This window comes from Monomorium pharaonis, chromosome 5, assembly GCF_013373865.1.
Source record: "Monomorium pharaonis isolate MP-MQ-018 chromosome 5, ASM1337386v2, whole genome shotgun sequence".
Lineage (NCBI taxonomy): Eukaryota > Metazoa > Arthropoda > Insecta > Hymenoptera > Formicidae > Monomorium > Monomorium pharaonis.
Genome location: NC_050471.1, coordinates 4,970,444 through 4,990,311, shown reverse-complemented (window position 1 = coordinate 4,990,311; position 19,868 = coordinate 4,970,444). Strand labels below are relative to the sequence as shown.

The 19,868-nt window shown below is 37.1% G+C and overlaps 1 protein-coding gene across 6 annotated transcripts; it reads left to right on the top strand.

The window, feature by feature from the left end:
* The first annotated feature begins 2,005 nt into the window (after positions 1 to 2,005).
* Positions 2,006 to 19,718, top strand: LOC105838116 (PDZ and LIM domain protein 3). 6 transcript variants are annotated; one of them, XM_012683415.3, is made up of 10 exons: positions 2,072 to 2,515; positions 3,926 to 4,173; positions 4,738 to 4,915; positions 12,490 to 12,645; positions 12,787 to 12,837; positions 13,940 to 14,028; positions 16,300 to 16,438; positions 16,966 to 17,001; positions 18,219 to 18,298; positions 18,983 to 19,718. In XM_012683415.3, exons 1-9 carry the CDS (start codon positions 2,402 to 2,404, stop codon positions 18,279 to 18,281), a joined length of 1,074 nt encoding a protein of 357 aa, XP_012538869.1. In that variant the 5' UTR covers positions 2,072 to 2,401; the 3' UTR covers positions 18,282 to 18,298; positions 18,983 to 19,718. The 6 variants fall into 6 exon arrangements, with proteins under 6 accessions (XP_028048378.1, XP_012538872.1, XP_012538869.1 ...); XM_012683414.3 differs by lacking the exon at positions 18,219 to 18,298 and having other exon boundaries at positions 2,074 to 2,515; XM_012683417.3 differs by lacking the exon at positions 18,219 to 18,298 and having other exon boundaries at positions 2,075 to 2,515; positions 3,926 to 4,056.
* Positions 19,719 to 19,868: the final 150 nt, after the last annotated feature.

Below are 19,868 nucleotides of genomic sequence, written 5' to 3'. Positions count from 1 at the left end.
TAAGACATTGTCTTCCTTGGTTCCTACCAACTCGCACGATTGAGCTCGTGCTCAATTGATTCTCCGATCTTTTTTTTTAGTTCTTCCGCAATACGTGATCCGATGATTCATTATCATCGGCCGCCAATGTCAGATATTGGCGATATTAATGATCGTATAAATTAAGATAAAGTGAGTCATTAGAGCGATTGAATAACCTTTCGCGCTATAGGTTGCTAATTTAAGTCGTACAAACATCGAGTGTCCTCTTTCTCCCTCTCTCTCATTATTTCACTCTTTCTTTCTCCTCTTCCGTCTCCGATTCTCTAGTCTCCGTTAATTACAGTGCAGCCAAACTAATTGCATCGAATCGGTCCCGCATAGGGGAGAAGTTTCTCGCCATCCGTGAACGTCGCACGGCGGAAGGAGCGTCTGCATTAGACGCCGCAAATCGGGGAAAGTAACGCGCGATTGATCAGATTTTCGCGAATCCGAAGATGGCTCTCAAGTTCTCCATAGGTCACTTTTACGAAACCTATGTAAGTACAGAGCTACGCGACTCAAAAGAAAAGTTCCTTCGGTCTCTTTCCTAATTTATAATCCGATTATCTGTTTGCGGAAACTGTGTTTATCGACTTCCACTAGCAGATTTCTTTGATAGGATGGTTTTTTATTTTACGAAAAACTTGACGGTGATTTGAAGCTACGTTGAAATGAAGAGTGTAATTACTAGCTTATCTTGTGATTAAATAAATCGGCGATAATTAAAAGAAATATTTAATAATGCCATTAAATAAGGCCAGGATTTGAATTTTGAAAATATGAATAAGAGAATATTTGAATATTTATTCTTTTGTTAATTACAAGTAGACTGCAACTTTAATGTCGGAACAATGAATAAACTAGAGTCTTCTGAAACTGAACTGGAAAATTTGCAAATGAAGAAGCTGTGGTTAGGGTATTTGATGAAGGGCAATTTGTAGCTTTCTCTTTAGTGAATACTAAGCCGTATATAAGTCAACTCTACTTACTTGGATTACTTATGAAATATGTGTCGAAATGTGTTGTGGACCGAGTCAATAAAGTATGTTGTGCGTGAATTATTATAGAAATTTTTTTTCCATATTTTTACTCTGCTTACTTCTTCCTCTTTCTCTTTGCGTTTATCGCATTGTATATATAAAATCTTATTATTCTACATTATGTAATAGCATGTTATATACATCCCAAATAATTTCTGTAAACTACTTTAGCAAATAATTACGTAATGTTGCGTTGCAAAATTAAAATTAATCCGGTCCTACATCTTTAATATATAAAAATTTTTTAGGAAGATATCCACACACAGAGATTAGACTCCAATGGTGTTATGCACTCTTGTCTATCTTTTAAGTTTTAGTTTGATATACTTTTGTTACTTGTCATGTTTTTATTAGATTAAATTGATTTGTTAAATTGTCATGTTTTTATTAGATTAAATTGATTTGTTAAATTAATTAAAAATAATTGTTTTAAGAGAGAACTTCGAAAAAAATTATGATAATTGTACGTTTTAAAAAGCAATGTTGCAAAAGCAAAGGTGACTCGAAACATTCTTTTCCAGTTATAAATTTTCAATTGCTATAATAATTACAGTTATTTAGGACTTTTTTTCTGAGGAAATCAACAAGTCTGTTTAAAATCTATAAAAATTTAAATAACAGAAGATAAATCTTTTCCGCGGTATCTTTCACGCAATAGTCACGATTCTGTCTCTGTTCCTCTAGATGAGATACTGTAAAATATTTATGCGTTCCTGCACGCATAAATGCTTTACACATTACAAATGCCAAAGAAAACTAGTGCGAATCGGACCATCGAAACAATACGTTGGCGCGATACGCCAACTCGAAATGGGGCCAGAATAGCGAAGAAAGAAACAGAGAGACTAGCGGCGGTAGTCTCTGTTAGAGTTGAGCAACGAAGCTCTCTCTCTCTCTCTCTCTCTCTCTCTCTCTCTCTCTCTCTCTCTCTTTCTTTCTCTCCTTCTCGCTTTCGACTCAGGGCTCTGTCAAAGTCGGCATATAGTCGGCAAGCTGCTAAAGCTGCAGCTGCTATCTCAGTAGTAAAGCAGAGAGCGACCACGTTCCGGGAGACCCATCGCTCGCGCCCGTTCGCGCGAGGTCTTCCTATCCTTTGAGAGAACTGATCCTTTTTTCCTCTCGAAACTCATTCTTTTTCTATCGCTTTTTATTTCTCTCTCTCTCTTTCTCTCTCTCTCTCTCTCTCTCTCTCTCTCTCTCTCTCTCTCTCTTCCGTCGTTTTGCCCACATAGTGCGCAAAAAATTTCGCGATTGACTTAGGTGCTTGTGTCGTCGGTTCGTTGTTGTATTGTTATTGGTGGTGGTGGCGGTGGTGATTTTTTTTGAACCGAGTCTAGAGTATGACGAGGAGGCATACGTTGATCGTGAAACTCAAGAGGTCCGGCACCGATAAACCATGGGGCATAAGGATCGCTGGAGGCGCTGATTTGAGCATGCCGATCGTCGTCACCCGCGTGAGTCCGTCTTTTCTTCTTATTCTTCTCGTAATTCTCTTCTCTTAATTCTCGCCCGATTTCTTCATGACTTTAGTTTACTTACTGAATTAAATTATTAGTTAAGATCTTCCTAGCGAGATTCAAAATAAACTCCAATGTTGAATTTAAATTTGTTTTGTGATCATTAAAGAAAGAAATGATTACACAAACGGTAACAAAAATATGATAAGTTTAAAGATGTACAATAAAAAAGAAATCATTTATTTTTAGTATACTAAACAGAACTTAAATTTGGAAGCAAATTAAATAAATAACTATTAGTAATGTTCAAGGATTTATAAATTGTATATGAAATGTTATTATAATTTTACGCGTTTATGATTTACTTCATTATCAAAAATATATATCATATCTTTTAAAAACAAATTTAAGCTTTATATCTTTTGACGCGTTCAAATAAAAATGCAAATGAAAAGATGAGTTTTTCAGTCGTAGAATTTCCTCTTAGTATCTTCATTTTCAAGAATCTCATCCTTCAATGACATAAAGTTCAAAATTTGTTTTTAAACGTCAAATGCCAGTAAAGCTAATAACTGTGAGTCTTTGAACATACGTTTTCAAGCAGAAAATATCCAAATCTCTTTCTTTAAGGCATCTGATAAAGAATCGTGGTCCATCTTCGGGCAATAAGAATTTTTACTTGAGCGGAATAAATCGTTTCTGTTTTTCGTTACGGTATCCACTTTCTTGGCTTCGGTACGATTTTCGCGCTGGCGAACGTCGCGGCGGAACAATAGAGATGGACGTAACGTAATCCCCGTGAACATTTAAAATGAAGCAGACTGCCAAGGAATTCTCAAATCAACGATTCGATCTAACGCCCGTTGACATTGATACACGATACGGCGCATTGCATCGCGCCGAAACACGAGATAGCCGAAGTCTTTTCTTACCATGAGCGCGTAACGTCGAACGATTGAGAAGCTTAGAACTCAAGTGTTTAAAAAAATTTTCCCAACTCTAATTTTATCTCAATCGTTATTATTTTACGCATAGAATAAACTGATGAATAATTCGACTACTATTTATTACAATCTATATGTTTTGTTCCACAGTATTCTATATTTTACTTGATTCTAAATGAAGTAATCTTTCTTTATATTAATCTTTCTTTTTTGAAGACACATTTGCCATCAATTTGTAATGGAAGAACAACAAAATGATGCAACATTTTGTTTAATTTATCGTTACTTTTTAATTGCAAAAGTACTTTACAATCTTAGAAAAAATAAACTCATTCGGTATTTTAAAAGCTTTTTGTGAAATTATTTGTCTGTAATTGAAAGTTCTTTCGAAAGCAATAATAATTGATACAGTTTTCAAAAATTAGCACAATTGTCGCTAACAACGCCGATTCTCTGCTTGCAGTCGGAGAACGAGGCGCTCCAGAGGGGTGACATGATCAAGAAGATAGACGATTACGACGCACGCGATTTGAGGCATGTAGACGCACAGAATCTCCTCCAAAACTCCGAAACCATAAAGCTAGTCGTCGAAAGGTCTGCGCCGTCGAGAGCATCATCACGTACAAGTATCGACACTACCATCACCGCGTCACCATCACCACCTATGATTTTCAGGCCGATCGTCGGCAACGGGGCTGCGGCCACTAGTCTGTCAGAATGCAATACTGTCTCTATATATTGCTATGTATTGCTGCTACGCGTTTCTTTCTTGTATTCGCGCAATGCCGCCGCGACAATGACACCACTTTACCGCCATCGCATATCGCAGCACGCCGCTGATTAATTCGCCTCGATTAATCAGCTTCTTTCTTCGCGCAAAAACACGACTGACACTTCTGGCATCTCTACCACTTACTTTCGCATCCTGGCGATCGTCTTTAACGGATTTCTCTCGAATGTGGAATTTGAAGTGATTTTTTTTAGAGTTAAATGTAAAATCGCTTTTATGCAATTAATTCTGTACAATTAATACGTTCTATTTTAATATTACAGTAATATATTCTAAGTATTTTAATAATATAATACATTTTATTTATCTTTGTAGGAGATTTTCACACTCCCTCTTTTTGATAAGTTACAGTTTATCGGCTCTGCTTTTAATGTATAATGTAAAGGCGATCGCCGAAAACTCGCCATGAGACTGCTTGCATTCCGCCGCTGTTGCGACACTACTCACCGTATCTTGTTAATGTCTCTTATGATTCCCTCGTGCAGGTACAAACAGCCGAAGGAGCGAATTCCGCAAGAATTACCGAAGAGTCCAGTGCCGCCGCCTTCAGTCGAGGAATACAGGTCGACGCCAACACCGGAATCGTTCATCCTTCGTAGCGCGATCACTTTGCCGCACGAACATCTCGACGAAATCCGCGAGGAAAGGGTTCATTTGTCGCAGGTATTTCAAGCTGTATCTTTTATTTCGATCTGAGGGTATAATTCAAGTGAAACGGGTAATTAGAAGTAACTGAATTACGCTAGAAGTAAGCTAGAAATTACAGATTTTCAGTTTGATTTTATGAAGAATTGCTTTGTAAAGTAAAACACAGAAACAAATCTTCTTAAATAAATCTTCTAAATCGATGACAAAAGCGTTTTGCTTTTCGAGAAAATCTTGACTGCTTTGGAAGCCAATCGGTTTTGCTTAAGTGTCACCGGATACGTTTGGACCAGACGGTAAACTCGATACATCAACGATGCGTGCCTTAGGAACGAATTCCGTGGGCTCGGGAACGGAAATGCATTTAGCATCTCTCTGTGCTTAAGGTTCTAATAGAAACAAGCTGAAAATCGAATTTCCGAGCACGTGTCTCGACACAAATACAAATTCGCTCGCGAGTTCGTTGATCCTCGCGGGGGAACAGTCGGCTTTGTTTCGTCGTAAATCAACGTCTGACATCGATATTTGTTTCTTTCCCGGATCGAAATGGCCTGCATTAGTAAAACGGCGTTGAAAAATACGTATCCTTCGCGCCAATCGTTCTTAATATAATCGAAACGTGTTATTTTCTACATAGGGAAATAATACATACATACAAGATTTAAGATATTTTAAAAGTTAGTTCAGACACAGCGTGATTTGAAACTTATTAATTCAGTTTATTGTTAAATTAATAATTGATAGTTGAAAAAAGAAAGACTCGTGCGTTATTACGTAAAATTATTGATATCAGCAGGCGCCAGGGTTCGGCGAAACGTAATTGACAGCTCCGTGCGAAATTATGCAAGCGCAAGCTAAAAGTAGATACAAAGTACAGAGCTAAGACCGTCTCGTCGTAAATCCCAGCCTATCGCTAGCGCCATAAACGTCTCTTGTATTTATTTTCCAAGGGTTCGCAGGGGATTTTTTCTCTCTGTAGCGAGGGATCAAAACATCATGAAAAATTGCATAAATTGATTGTTCTTACATCTGACAACACCTTTCTTTGCTTTTTCAAATAACGATTTGAAAAGAAAGAATTTAACTCATCAAAGAAAGAACGAAGGAATCGTAATCTAACTCAACGTTCGATTCGCTCGTAATACGAACCACCGTTTCTGGAACAAGATTTGGAAAAATAGATTAAAGTGCATCGTAAAAGAAGTGTAAAATTGCTGTAATAAGAAGCGGCCCGCACTCCGGTTTCTCAAGTCCGCATGGCCTGTGGCGTCTGGCACTAGCTCGAACTCGTTCCGAAATATCCTTCTGCACTTTGAAATCCAATAATTCATTGTCGGATCACACTACGGGTACGATCACGTTGGCGTGACAGGACATTTGTCGCGTTTAATCCGTCCCTCCCACTCGTTTCGAAACGGTTTGTTTAAACTGACGAAATTCTGGCCGACCGATCGTTATTGCGGTAATCGATAATGGAATCGGATAAAAGCGCACGTAAAAAATTCGCGCGAGAAAAAAGAGTCTCGTGAGAGCGCCAGTTAAAATTGGTTTAGGTTTACATAAATGCGTAATCAATTCTGTAGCAACCCAAATAGACACATTTCGGCATATTCTGTATAGCGATGAAATTTGAAAATTGAAAATGACGGGATATATCAAAGGTCCTCATACAACCGAAGAATGTTGTTGCTCTTTCATAAGAAGATGCTGATTTACTGCTAAAATTTGTGACAATGTACTGCTTACTTTGGCACAGGTAGAATTAACGCAATTAATCCATAACTATTAAAGCTAAATGGACAATTGCAATTTATGCTGTTACAATGGCATTACAAAATCAAATGTTTGCATATTATGTTCAGCATGACGTGTCTATCTGGGAACTTGTATAGTAGAAGTAGATGGGACGATGAGGTTTTAGAAAAAGGTCAAAACCTTGCGATTTTAACGACAACAGTGTAACGATTTGCGATATCGAGATTTCACGACCAGATGTCTCCCGTCGTTTAACGGAGCGTTTAACCGGTTTTGCGAGAACGATACCGACGAGACCACGGAAAGAGAGAGGAGAGGGATAGAGAAGCACGTCATCGCGCGTTTATTACGGCGACATCGCGTACATATATCGCGCACAGGGTGCATCGTGCATCGCCGCGACCGCGTAAGCGCGCGCGAAGCGAAGGCACGGAGGTGTCTTTATTCGTGGGAAGTGTGAATATATTTTTGTTGGCCCGCCACGATGCCGGAAAGTCCGTCGCCACCAGTAGAGCCGGTTGCCACACGCTATAAATATCGCTTTTGCATCGAAACCACCTCTGCCTGCCCCGATCCGATACGTCCCGCGGATCCAGGACGTCGTCGTTCACAGCTTTCGCCTTCCACATTCCCCGCACTTTGATTTCCGACGGATGTCTTTTCTCTTTTCTGGCCTCAACCGATAGACCGTATAAAAGAAGCAGATATTTTTTTTTAATAATGTTAAAATAGCATTTGGCCTCTTTGATTGCGAAAAAAACTTGCGTTAAAATATGTACAGCGTTTGATGAACAGATAGGGGAATTGAAAGATTCATCAATACACTTTGACAACCAAAACTTGCATTCTAGAGTGACTAACTTGTTAATCTCATTGTGGAATTCCGTAACAAAAACGCTTATTTTTTTATTATTTCGTGATAATAATCATCTTATAGGAAATTTAAAAAGCTGAGAGAATAAAGAAGCATTGATTATAAATAATTTTATTTTTAAAGCAATCTGTCTTACATTGTATAACGGAAGAAGATTAAGGAAAAGCTCTAGTTCTTTAGAACATTAGAGTTATCAATTGGAATTAATTAACAGCCAGCAAAAATACATTTTTGATCAAAAGATTCAACATATCCTTATTTATAAACGTATCTTTCTGATTTCTCAATCGAACGATAACCCGATTACGGTCCGCCGCGTCCGAGATTAACGAGAAATATTCATGACTTCTGACGTTTTTTCGGCGTCAGGGGCTTTTACGTGGATAGTGGCGAGCGAGTTTCGAGAGAGGAGCCTCCGGAGAGAGAGGAGCCGCGTGGAAAAGGCCAGAGTTAGTGCCGCCCGCGCTCTCGTCGTGCCAGTAGTGCTTAAGCGAATAATCTCGCGAGAGTCGCGAGCGAGGGACGACGCGCGTGAACGAGGACGATTGCGGAAGCCGCGAAGGGGTTGCTGCGCGAGAAAAAGCCGGGTGGCATAAGGTCGCGAAGGAAGCTCTCTCCGCGGGACGCTTCTCGACTGACGGGGACGAGAAGATGCCCGCTTACACGACTGTGTATCGTTACAACATCGAGCATCATCCGAAGGAGGAGGAGGCGGCCGTTTACTGGGTACGAAAGAAGAAATTTCATTCAGTTTTTTTAAGCTCGTTAGAGGAAAAAACAGCTTTTCCCATTAGCAAATACGTGAGGCTAATTTCCTCTTTGCCCTTGAACGTGCACCTTCTTCGCGGCCAAAATGTGCTCGCGGATCTCGCGCGTGAGTGACAGGCTACATTGCCGTGAAGACATCGCGGTGACATCCGTTATGTTAATTTAGATTTACGTTAATTTAGATTGTTAAATTATTTTTCCAGAATTTTTCCCGTTCAAGAATATTTGTAGGTTGGAGATAGAATGTTGAATTTTAGAGAATTTAAATGCTTTTCATATTAGGTTGTTTTTTTAAATAAAAATATCTTCAGAATTCTTTAAAGTATTTAATTTAAAATTAATTTAATCATTCTAAGGAGATATAATTAATTAAATAATGATTTATGTATATTATTTAATAATATGAATGTTATAATTTAAACGTATTTATGTGAAGCTATACATATACATGGATTATTTATTCGGTCACTTAGAATTGATGTGAATAAGATTTATCAAACATATAAAATTAGGAATATATATATTTATTTTTTTATTCGAACGCTGAGTTACACATCTGTTAGGACAATCTCGCTTTATTTTATACAGTTTATCGTTTTCGATTGGACGGTATATGTGCGTGGGTTTGTCTATGACAAAATATAACAATCATAAAGTTCAAATTTAACAACGTCGCTGGGCCACCCTAAAAATATCAAAACCCAACAACGTAAGTTTAACTTGCGACCAATATCGAATAACGACACGAGCACGCCCGACGTGATCTAGATTTCACGTTGTTCAACCTTGACATGGCAAACGTGGACGGACGTGTTCGGGGAACAATTCTGCCATTCCGAGAGAAACTTGATCATCTATTCCGACTGCGAAAACCCCGAAGAGGGGTGTACCGCTGGCTTCGGGGGTCGATCGAGTCATCGAGATGAAAAGCGGAGTGCCGCGCGGGCGTGAACGCAACGTGCGTTAATAACGCACTATGCAATAAAACGCACGTCAGACATCGCCATTGCGGATGCCGTTCATCGGTATCGCGTTCTATTTTCGTGAACGGGATCTGGGTTACTCACGAACACGCGAGAGAAGCTGTCATACAAAGACACACCCACGGCTCGTGTTTTTCAAACCCACCTTTCGTCCGAAAAATCGAAAGATTCTTTTTTTTAACGATGCTTTTAAAACATAATTAATGAACAATTGTTTGGCTGAAATTAGAGGTAATTAAATTTCGTTTGCTGATCAATATTTCGATGAAAATACATTATTTGTAACTGATACATTTTCGGAGTAAAAAGTAATCATTGTAAAATATCAAAGATCTAGAAATAATGTTTATAAATTTTTTGTTAGAGTATGGGACTTCAATTTAAAAAAACTTTGTGAGAAGATTGGAAAATTTATAAACGTTAAAAATTGTCTCTGTATTAAATGTGTTTAATTATTATTTTAATTAATTTATTTGGTAATTTTTTAAATCTGAAAGTGTAATTATAAATTTTGACATCAACAAAATTTTCTCATTAGAAATGGAGTAAATCGTAATTTACTCGTTATGAAATTAATTTCATTATAATTTTAATTATAATATTGTATCTTTCAAGGTGCATTAATGAAGACGAGACATCTGTTCGTTAGCGTGTCTCTTGCCAACATGCTTCTTGCTCCAATCAGTTTCCAAAGAGTTCAAGTTTCACCTCTACGCCAAGCAATAAACACTCCGTGAAACAGCTGTTTTGCTCCGTCTGAATTTAGTTCGAGAGATCTTTTACAAAACGACTTACGAGCGTGCGCACGCTCTCCGTGCAAATCCACTAAAAAAAGAAGATCAGGTGTGCGCAAATCAAAATTTCATTGAGAGATCAATTGAATCAATCCAATCGTACTCGATTTTTTAAATAAACATTGCTCTACCGACTTTGGGAGAGACAACGCTTTCCTCCAAAATATTAATACATTATTCTTAAATAAGAAAACTTGATCGTTTCATTCTTTATAGGGAAATAAAACAAAATCGAGTAGTACAATTTCTCGCGTTTAATTAATTGACGTTTTCATATCATTGAGATTCAAAAATGATAACACGACAACATTTTCTATAATGTTACTGGATCAAATCGATTATGTCGAGACTTATGTTAAACTACTTGTTTCAAAAGACGTCAAGATGTCAGAACGGAAGTGGAACGGCCCTTAGGCTTTGGACAGCCTTGTGTGCGCGCGACCTATTCCTCCCTTCTCAGTCATCGCGCGACCTTGCCAACGTTTCAACGGGGGACGTTTCCCGTCCAAGAACGAAAGCGGAACGCTTCCTGATGGAAAAGTCACGGGCGGAAAGAAACGGCGGTGAGGCGTCGAGGGGGACAAGTGGTTTTTGTGGCTCGCGGGGTGTGCGCGTTATTTTTGCCGGCCGGAGGCCTTCATCTATTTCGGGAGAGTCACTCGCGGCTCACCCCCCAACATAATGGGACGTTTCTGATGACCCATTTATAATGGAATCATCGTAATCGCGCGATTTCGCGCTGCGCCGCGAGCGAGGGACGCGAGATTCGCGCGCGAACTTGCCGCGACCGCGACCGCGATTCTAAAATTGTGGAACGTCGCAACGTGCACATTGCAGCCAATGCCCGGTGAACAATGTGTGCACGATCCAACCCTTCTGGGGGAATCGAATTTTATGAATCGTATCAGGAATTTCACATATTTTTTTACATATTCATTTAAATACATTTGTTATTTAATCTATTAAGTCACAATACTTGTCAATCTTTTGTAGCTTTAATCGTCTGAGTGATCAGTCGTTTCTTTCAATTGTAATGATAAACATTTTTTGTATATAATATATAATAATAATAATAGTAAATGCATTTCTTTATCTCCGAGAAAGTGACTGATCTAAAAAGATGCAAAGGTAAAAAACCGAGGAAAATTTTAATACTAAGTTGAGATAAGTGATATCAACACGTTTGGCATTTTTCCATTGCAAGCTAGATTTAACAACATTTCGAGATTAATAAAAATGTTACGTATGAATCACTCGCGCGAGATTCTTAAGCTGCCCTTCAAAAACGATTGTTTCGACGTGACTTTTATATAGGAAATATTAGAATGAGAAACTACTTTTTTGCGAAAAAATATCGCGAAATATAAAGGTCACGTTGCCGAATCCAAATTTTCGCTCTCCGGTTTCTCGCAATTTCGCGATGATGGAATATTACGGGAGACTCAAACGAGATTTCCTCCGACGCGTTTGTTTTCATGAATGTTTCGGCAACTTGAACTGTAAACACAGAGGATGGGCGTAGCGAATCGACGATGTATGATGTACCTGTAGATTTGCATAATTTCATCATATCGCGCAAAAGCGCAGCCACGTGACGGAACAAACTCGTAACTTGGCAAGCCAAATTTGTTCGTAATGCCACGAGGATGACCGCTGTTTTATGTAATTTTCTCATTGTGAGCCAGATGCGCAAAATTTGTCCTTTTTGCAGACGGTCGATTATCGTCGCTTCCGGTTCGCAGCTATAAATATATTTATTACAGGTTTATTTTGTCGCTGACTGAACATTATTTATACCACAGCAATTGAATAATGACGAATTACAATTTACTCACCGTTGACTTAAAAAAAATTGGCAAAGTCTTATCTGTCATGAATGTGACTAATGACGTAATCTGATCATCAATTATTCTGTCAAGTGGCACTTTAAAAAGATACAACGATACGAGATAAGGTGGCGTATTGTTTTGTTATGGCTTGGTATTTTTTTAACTCGCACTTCACCTTGTTAACGTTACGAAATGGGATTACTAGCAATTTAGGCTGAGATATCATTGTCATCATTGATTTATTCTTGTCGTTGCTCGGAATTATGGCGGCGTAAGAGGCGTCAGGAATTAATGAGCCACCTTTCGATCGCCATGGCCTCCATTGCGGTTTATTTTAGATCTCGTTAGTTAATTGGCACCGCTTCGACAGGATATTGTTTCATCTGCCCTATTAACTGCCATTATTTGCATAGTTACTGTCATATTATTATTATTAATATGAACTTATGCAATTGCGGAGTATAACTTCAATAATATTAAATATATTATAGAAAATGAAAAAAGATCGTATCACACGGACATTAATACATGAAAAAATATAATGAAATGACAGAAATGAAATAGCTACAATTGCGACCGTGTCTTTCAGCCCTACCGTACGACTCCTTTGGTCTTGCCAGGTGCCAAGGTCAAGAAGGATGCCCCACTCGGTGAATGCTACCTGCGACATCATCCGAATCCGATGATCAGGGCGGCACCCCATCATTACGAGCCGGCTCACCCTGAAGTCGCGATGAAACAAAAGGTAAATTACGTTATAGAACCGCCCGTTGTACAATCCACCCCCGGCGACGTATTCGCAATTAAGTCCTTCTACCTTTCTCGAGACGCGTTCGACACACGTCACCGTTTAAATGTATATTTCATTTGCACGTCATCTGAGCAGGTGGCGGAAACGGTACTTCAGCGTGTCGTGGGACCGAATGAAGTTCCAAAGGTTTGGATTACTTCCGTTGTTTACTTTCGTAAGCCGCTTCCGCTTCGAGAAACGATGCTTACGCGCTTTCTGGTGAAAATGACCGAAATATCCGCAAGGAACTTGACTTGTTTCGTTTGACGTGATGTCCCCGCTCTATCGCGATTTTTTGCTATTAACTAATAATGATAATAATAAATAATCATAATTACATGTTAACGCGATTATTACAGGGGTTAATACAGGGTGCCCTGGACTTGTCTGTAACTCGATAATAATTATACCGACGCATCGATTACATTAATTGTGAATCGATACAGTTTGCATCAACTCCCGTTTATTATTAAATCACTGAAGTTAACTCAGTTGGATTATTTTAATAATTAAATCCAATTTACACGATGTGATATAAATTAAATTTAACTCAATTTCCAAAGCAACTCTTTTTTTCGAATAACATTTATTTACCATCGTACTGCTTTAATTGACTGCTACTAATGTATTCCAAAAATTCTGAAGATATAAGATGTAACGGAACCGTGAAAGGTGACGATTACGGAGTTGCATTACATTGTGATTGCTATTTTGTGACGACGGTGCTTTGTGGAATAAGCATCGTGAGTCAAACCGTTCGTATGTTAATACCGTGAATTTCTGACATAACGGAGACTTGGCATTAGTCAAATGTTTATCCCGTCCACAGTGCCAACATACTAGAGTTATGTTTATTTTTTACGACGTTATATTGTCATAACGTAATACCGTAGTCACAAGTGACACAACTTGAGGACAGATCGCAGTAATAATACGCAATATTTCTAGCAAACATTCGCATTAATAATGCGTTATTAATATACCCATTCTGCTTACACTCAAAATTTCAAAACAAAACATTCACGTGCTGGTGTATTCAGCGCCATTTCTGAAACTTTTGTATTTTTTTAAATAAAAATTAAAACAAGGAAGAAATAATCTCGAAATAATACTTTTTTATGCTTCTGCTTATAAAACTATCATTTTTGTTTTCAAGCCACGAAGGTTTTTTTTTCGAGTTTTGTGCAATAACGGTAAAGCAAATTCTGTGTATTGCACCAATTGTGAACTTGAAATTCTGTCTTTCTAGATTGTCCACAAGCAATTTAACTCGCCGATCGGACTTTACTCGGATCAGAACATCGCAGACACTATCAAGTGCCAGGCGTCCGCCGTACCGTAAGTAATTAATCTATTCACGCTAGTGTCCATTAAGTTCTCTTAACTAGTCTTTAACCACACTTGAATCGATTTAAGCACATACATACATATATATAACAAATCGCTAATCTGCCGTGATGCTTGCAGCAATCAAAAGGTTAATAAAATTAATAATTGGCTTTACCGCTAAACGCTGTTCACACTTTCATAAATTGCTATCATGTACTACAAGTCGTGTGCAAGAAAAGTCTAATTTGTCACGTTAATCGAAGTTAACAGGTTAATTTGCACGGTTGACAATCACAGTGGAAGACGTGTGAATTCGAAGAAATCGGCACGAATTTATTTTGGAAAATAAAATAAATTTTTATTAATCTCTATTAATACACTTATTTCGTACAGGCGTGTCTTTTGATCAAATATTCACGAGGCGTGGTTAGTGATTCCTATAAAAATAATCCTTTTTGAGACTTTTTTTAGAAAATGATGAGACGCGAACGAGAAAAAAGAATTAATTTTTTTCGGAAGACGTCGTTTTCACAAAGGCTGTAATTGGGGGATAGAAATGACCAATTGGAGAAAATAAATTGAATTTACTTTGCTCGGAGCGGGCGCACGATCGTCGATCGTTAAATGAGAAGGAACATCGGCTCCTTCTTTCTTTTATACGGCTCTCTCGGATCCTCCTGATGATTGATTACTTACGTAGCGGTTTGTTTGTTTTCCAGCATTTTCATAGACTTTTCCTTCCTGAAACAGAAACAGGAAATACAGGAGCAAGCGAGAATCTTGAAAGAGCAGGCGAAGGCCGCCTCCTCGAAGAACGTGTGGCCGCAATTCAATAGACCAAATTAAAAATTGTCGAGAGACGTTCGAGACGTTTTCCGATGCTTCTCGTACATCGGATCTATGACGGCAGAGTTTCCCATTTTTCACGTTAGGCACGTTCTCTGTTAAATAACAAATTATATTTGTCTATCGGGATCTAATAGATAACTTGTTAATTATATTATTATACAGATTAATAAGAAGAGTTTTTAAATAATGAATTTAAAAATTGAGATTAACGAAATTACCGAGAAATAATTATCACAAGCCAACAGAAATATTGTTTGGGTATTCATTTAATTTACAATTTGATAATTTGCCACATACCATTAAATTATTAATATTAAAATCTCGCAATTAAATTATTTGTTTTAAATGTCAAAAATGTTTCTAATTGCTATCAATATTTTAATTAAACATGGATAATTTAAGTGACCAGTTTAATTGGTGAGCTTGACACAGCGAACGTGACCACTGTATACGAGAATCCTTCGAAATGATTGTGCTATTATTATTTCGGGTTAGTTTGCCGTTCAATTATTACATAGTAGAGATTGTAGACACAAATTGTTTGACGAAATTCATAAATTTCGTAGTGCTTCCGCGAGTCCGTGCAAAAGAGCTTTTCCTTTAGCAGTAAATTCTTGCATGTAACAAAGTAGTGAATTAATAATGAATACAGTAGTTGGGAATATGTGAGAATATCTACTAACTTCGTCGTTTCTTTAACGAGTGTTCGTATGCTTGTATCATAGATACCGTGCACGAATAATTCGAGACAACTTTCGAAAATTGCGCTGTGAGAAGTCTATTTTTTGCCACATGTTTTTGAACGCCGAGTGCTGCAAAGGACTCGATGATAAAAATAAAAATAATCTAAAACTTACATTTATTTTTTTAAAGAATATTAATGATAAATTTATAAGAAATATTGTATATTTTCTAAATTTGTATATTTTATTTTTTCTGCTCTTTTTCTTTTTTATCTCGATTAATATGTAATCTAATTTATTCATCCTCTTTCTTTATAATAAACATTGTTGTTATAGATCTAAAATTTTGACGGTGAGAAAAAAAATGATAACAGAGAGATCGTTTTTAAATCTATTCTTTTTCGAATATTTTTTCTCCCTAAAGATGAAAGTTTTTCGCAATTTTCGAAGTGTCGGCGTTCTTCTTGATCGGGCATGCACGCAAGATTTGCACGATGAGGAATGATCGCTCTTTCTCGATCGAACTCGGCTGGAGGATGCGTCTGAAAGTCGCTCTCGAACAGATTAAAGTAAACATAAGTAAATGTGCAAGTGCAATTGGCAAATTGTAACCCCGGCCGCTGCTAACCGATCCGTTAAAAAACATGTAAAAAAAACAAAGAAAAAGATAAAAGTCGCACGTTAGAGAGAAATAGAGAACGAAAGGCGAAATTAAAAATCGTCCCCTGTACACATGCGGTACGTGCAGCCTGAAGAAACCGATCAAGTACGACCCCAGCAAGAGTGAGGCGTACAAGGCCCTGCAGGAGGAGGAGCTCGGGGATCAGGTGCAGGAAGTCAGGCAGCCGGTTCGCACCGGTGTCTTCACGCCGCAGAAATCGAACAGGGTATATTTATCTTTACTTCTCAGCAATTTCGCACACAGATCTCTTGACTTTTTTCGCCCTGGTTCAATAAATCCTTATCTTTAAATAAATTAAATATTGAATATCAAAAAAGCTAGTAAAACTTTTTAATATAATTTTTCAAAATTTGTGTATAAATTTTAGAATATTTGAGGATTTCTCAAAGTATACTTTTTTTAATCTTTCAGAAAATTCTTCAAATTTTTTATATAAAGTTTTATATAAAGTTTATCTTTTATGGAATCCTTTGTATATCATAAATTCTAAAGTATTCAAAAATTTCTTTTTATATTTGATGAAATTTTATAAAATATAAAAAAAACTTAAAATATTATAGGATATGAGAAGTCTTAAAATCTTAAAATATAACTGAATTTATATATGTAAAATGTTTGAAGAGAAGACTCTTAGTATTTTTGACAAATGTTTGAATTCACATAAAATTTCTAAAAGAAAAATTTTCACCAGGCCAGAGATCGCGTTCAATGATACGATTGTTTGTTACACAGGTGCACCAGGCTCCGCCGAAGAGTCCCGGAGCATATGTAAGTATCCAAATTTTTTCCATCCGTTTCACAATCGATATTTTGAGGGGCGCACAGTAGAGAAAATTTTGCCGGGCTGAGACCACGCGTTTTGGAAATGCATCTCTCGCTCGCATGTCGCCGCATGAATTCTGCGCAAGAATTTCTGAGCTGTCGTCACAGCTGCATGAATTATTGCATTCTCGAAGCGAACTTGAGAACTTCGCGCATTCCGCGCGAGATCGTTCGACCGCGCGTTGCGGCGCAGAGTAGAAGTGTCGAATCGTCAAGAAAGAATTCGACGAGAAAAACAAATTTTTTTAAAAAAAACATCTCTCTCGCCGAGCTTGAAGCGGCTCGACAATTGATTTTCTGTTGCTCACGTTTATTATTACCGCGTGTCACTGTATTGTGCTCGCCATTTATTTAACGGGAAGATTTATCGATCACCGCTCCGGCGCCGCGTACTCGTATGAGTTTACCCAACGTAGCCGGACGATAAAACGACACCGGATTATATAAGCGACTTGGCACGAGGCGCTACTTCTCTCGTACTTCTTTCTTTTTCGTCTACCGAAGCATCGTGCCAAGGCGTCTCTCTCTCGGTAATAATCGGTCGCTGTGCTTCATCGTTGGAATATCGTGCTGAGAGTCTCCCGACACCTCCTCCCAAAAATTTGCAAAAAGAAGAAGAGCAAAAAAGCATCAAAATGATTATTAGAAGTCACTTTCAATTAATCATGATTCTTTTTAATATTATATCGTGACTTGTTGTTCTGTTTGGGATAGATCTCACGTTGAATCGTTCGAACGTTTATAATGATTACTTCATATTAATATATTTAAAATAGAACGTTACTTTACAAAAATGATTAGTATATTATTACTCGTACTAATAAAAGATAGTAATTATTACTCGTACTAATAAAAGAAAAACACGTTACTGTCACCACAAGTAACAATTCGTTACTTTTTCACAAAATTTTGACGGCTTTTCTTTTCAAATAGCATCAAAAGTAAAATTCCTTCTCGTTACTATAAAAATGTATGTTATCAATGTTACTGTTACGATTACAAACAGAAAAAAGTAACCATACTGATGTGATAACAGTACGTATCACAAGTAACGCGTTATTTCTCAACTCTGGTCTAACATGCATTATCGTCATATATTAACATTGACTGTTGTGGTCGAAGACAACACTAATCTAATCTTCGGCATCTATTTCGGTGTTAAGGGTGGATCATTTAGACGTCCCTTCCCTCTCCCTTTCGTTAAGGATCTTATCAACGATTATTAAAGTTTTCGCAGGAATCCGTACGTGCGTTTTCTGATACTTTCGCATAAAATACTCATCTGCTTCCGCATAGAGAATTTGATTCATAGAGCCAAATGCGCTCTTCCCCGTGTTACATGATTGTTTTACGCAGTATGCTGAAAAAATAGCTAATATAAGAAATAGTAATCGAAATATTTATTTAAAGAATGTAGTGACTTAAAAAAAATTAAAATAAGTAATTTATTTTTTTAACTTCCAAGTAACTAGGTTTATTATAGAAAAATGAGAAAAAATACATCTACAATCTATACATTTATGAAATATGTATTGTTTTATTTTAGTCTTATTTTCTATTTTGTAATAAAAAATATAGAGATATATTAATCCGCAATATTAAAGTATAAAATAAAAAATATCTTATTTCAAGTAAATATAAATGTTAAATACTGTTTGCTTTTTTATGTATTACATAAAATACTTCAAAATTTCAAGTAATATTTTTCGTAAATACATCTTTTAAATAAATATTTCTATTGAATCTATATTAAAATTTTTTTTCTCGCACTGATTTTGCGTAACGCACGTTGTCGCTACGAATACATGCATGCCGCGAAATAGAAATTTATGCCTTACCCATAGCACGAATTAAAACATAGTTTATTTGTGGAGCACCATTGCAACCTGGAGATGCGAAGAGCGGCTGCGAATAATTCAATTTTCAGATAAACGTGCTCGACGACGACGGTGAAAAGATTCATCAGAGCAACAGCTTCAAGAGGATCATGTACAGTGTGCTGGGACAGACCGATTATTAAAGCCGAAGTGACGCCATAAATGCATCATTTATTTATGTTAAATACATCTATATATTTTATTTATTGTACTACGCAAAATAAAACGAATGTCGAGCGTATCGAGCTTATTAGGCAAGTGAATTAAATTTTTCCAAAAAAGCATGCCTCGCCATGCAAGTGTACCAGGTCTAATAAGAGCGCGAATTGACGAACTGTACTCGACATTCATTTGCTTGCCCGATGAAACGCAGTGCCGTGTATCTCTTTAAGCGTAGTAATAATAGTTACTTTAATATACGCGCCGTTATAGTACGTGGCTTGCAACATTGCGTATTCTATTCGAGATTAATATTTTCCGCTGGCCTGCATCAAGATAGCTTACTTCTTCCTTCTCTCCGTATCTCGATGTATCTATTTTTTGACGATCTATTTACACACTATATTGTACTTTTAACATTATGCACAATGAAAAATTAATTTTCACAAAATTACATCGAATTCTTTTTATCCTTTTCTTAAGTTCTTTAATTCACAGAAACAATTTTTCTTCCCGCGAGGTTGAAGTACTATCACACCAAATAATGTGAAAGCAATAAAGTGAATTATTTCTAGCGTAATACATGGTGAATTTCAAAATATATCCATATATAAATGGTTCGCTTTATATATTGCTTTTGGTCAGTTTGACAACCCTGAAAACGAAAATCCTCAATCTTAACATCTTGAAAAAAATAATCGCGAATGAAACTCGCAGACAGCAGAACTGATGTTTTCTTTGAATTGTTTTCAAGAAACCATTATATGAATTATGAAA

Coding starts and splice junctions, on each gene's coding strand:
- LOC105838116 (XM_012683414.3), top strand. CDS start 2,402: ATGACGAGGAGGCATACGTTGATCGTGAAACTCAAGAGGTCCGGCACC. Junction 4,916..12,489: donor AAAGGGTTCATTTGTCGCAG/GTATTTCAAGCT, acceptor CGTGTCTTTCAG/CCCTACCGTACGACTCCTTT. Junction 14,029..16,299: donor TGCCAGGCGTCCGCCGTACC/GTAAGTAATTAA, acceptor CGGTACGTGCAG/CCTGAAGAAACCGATCAAGT.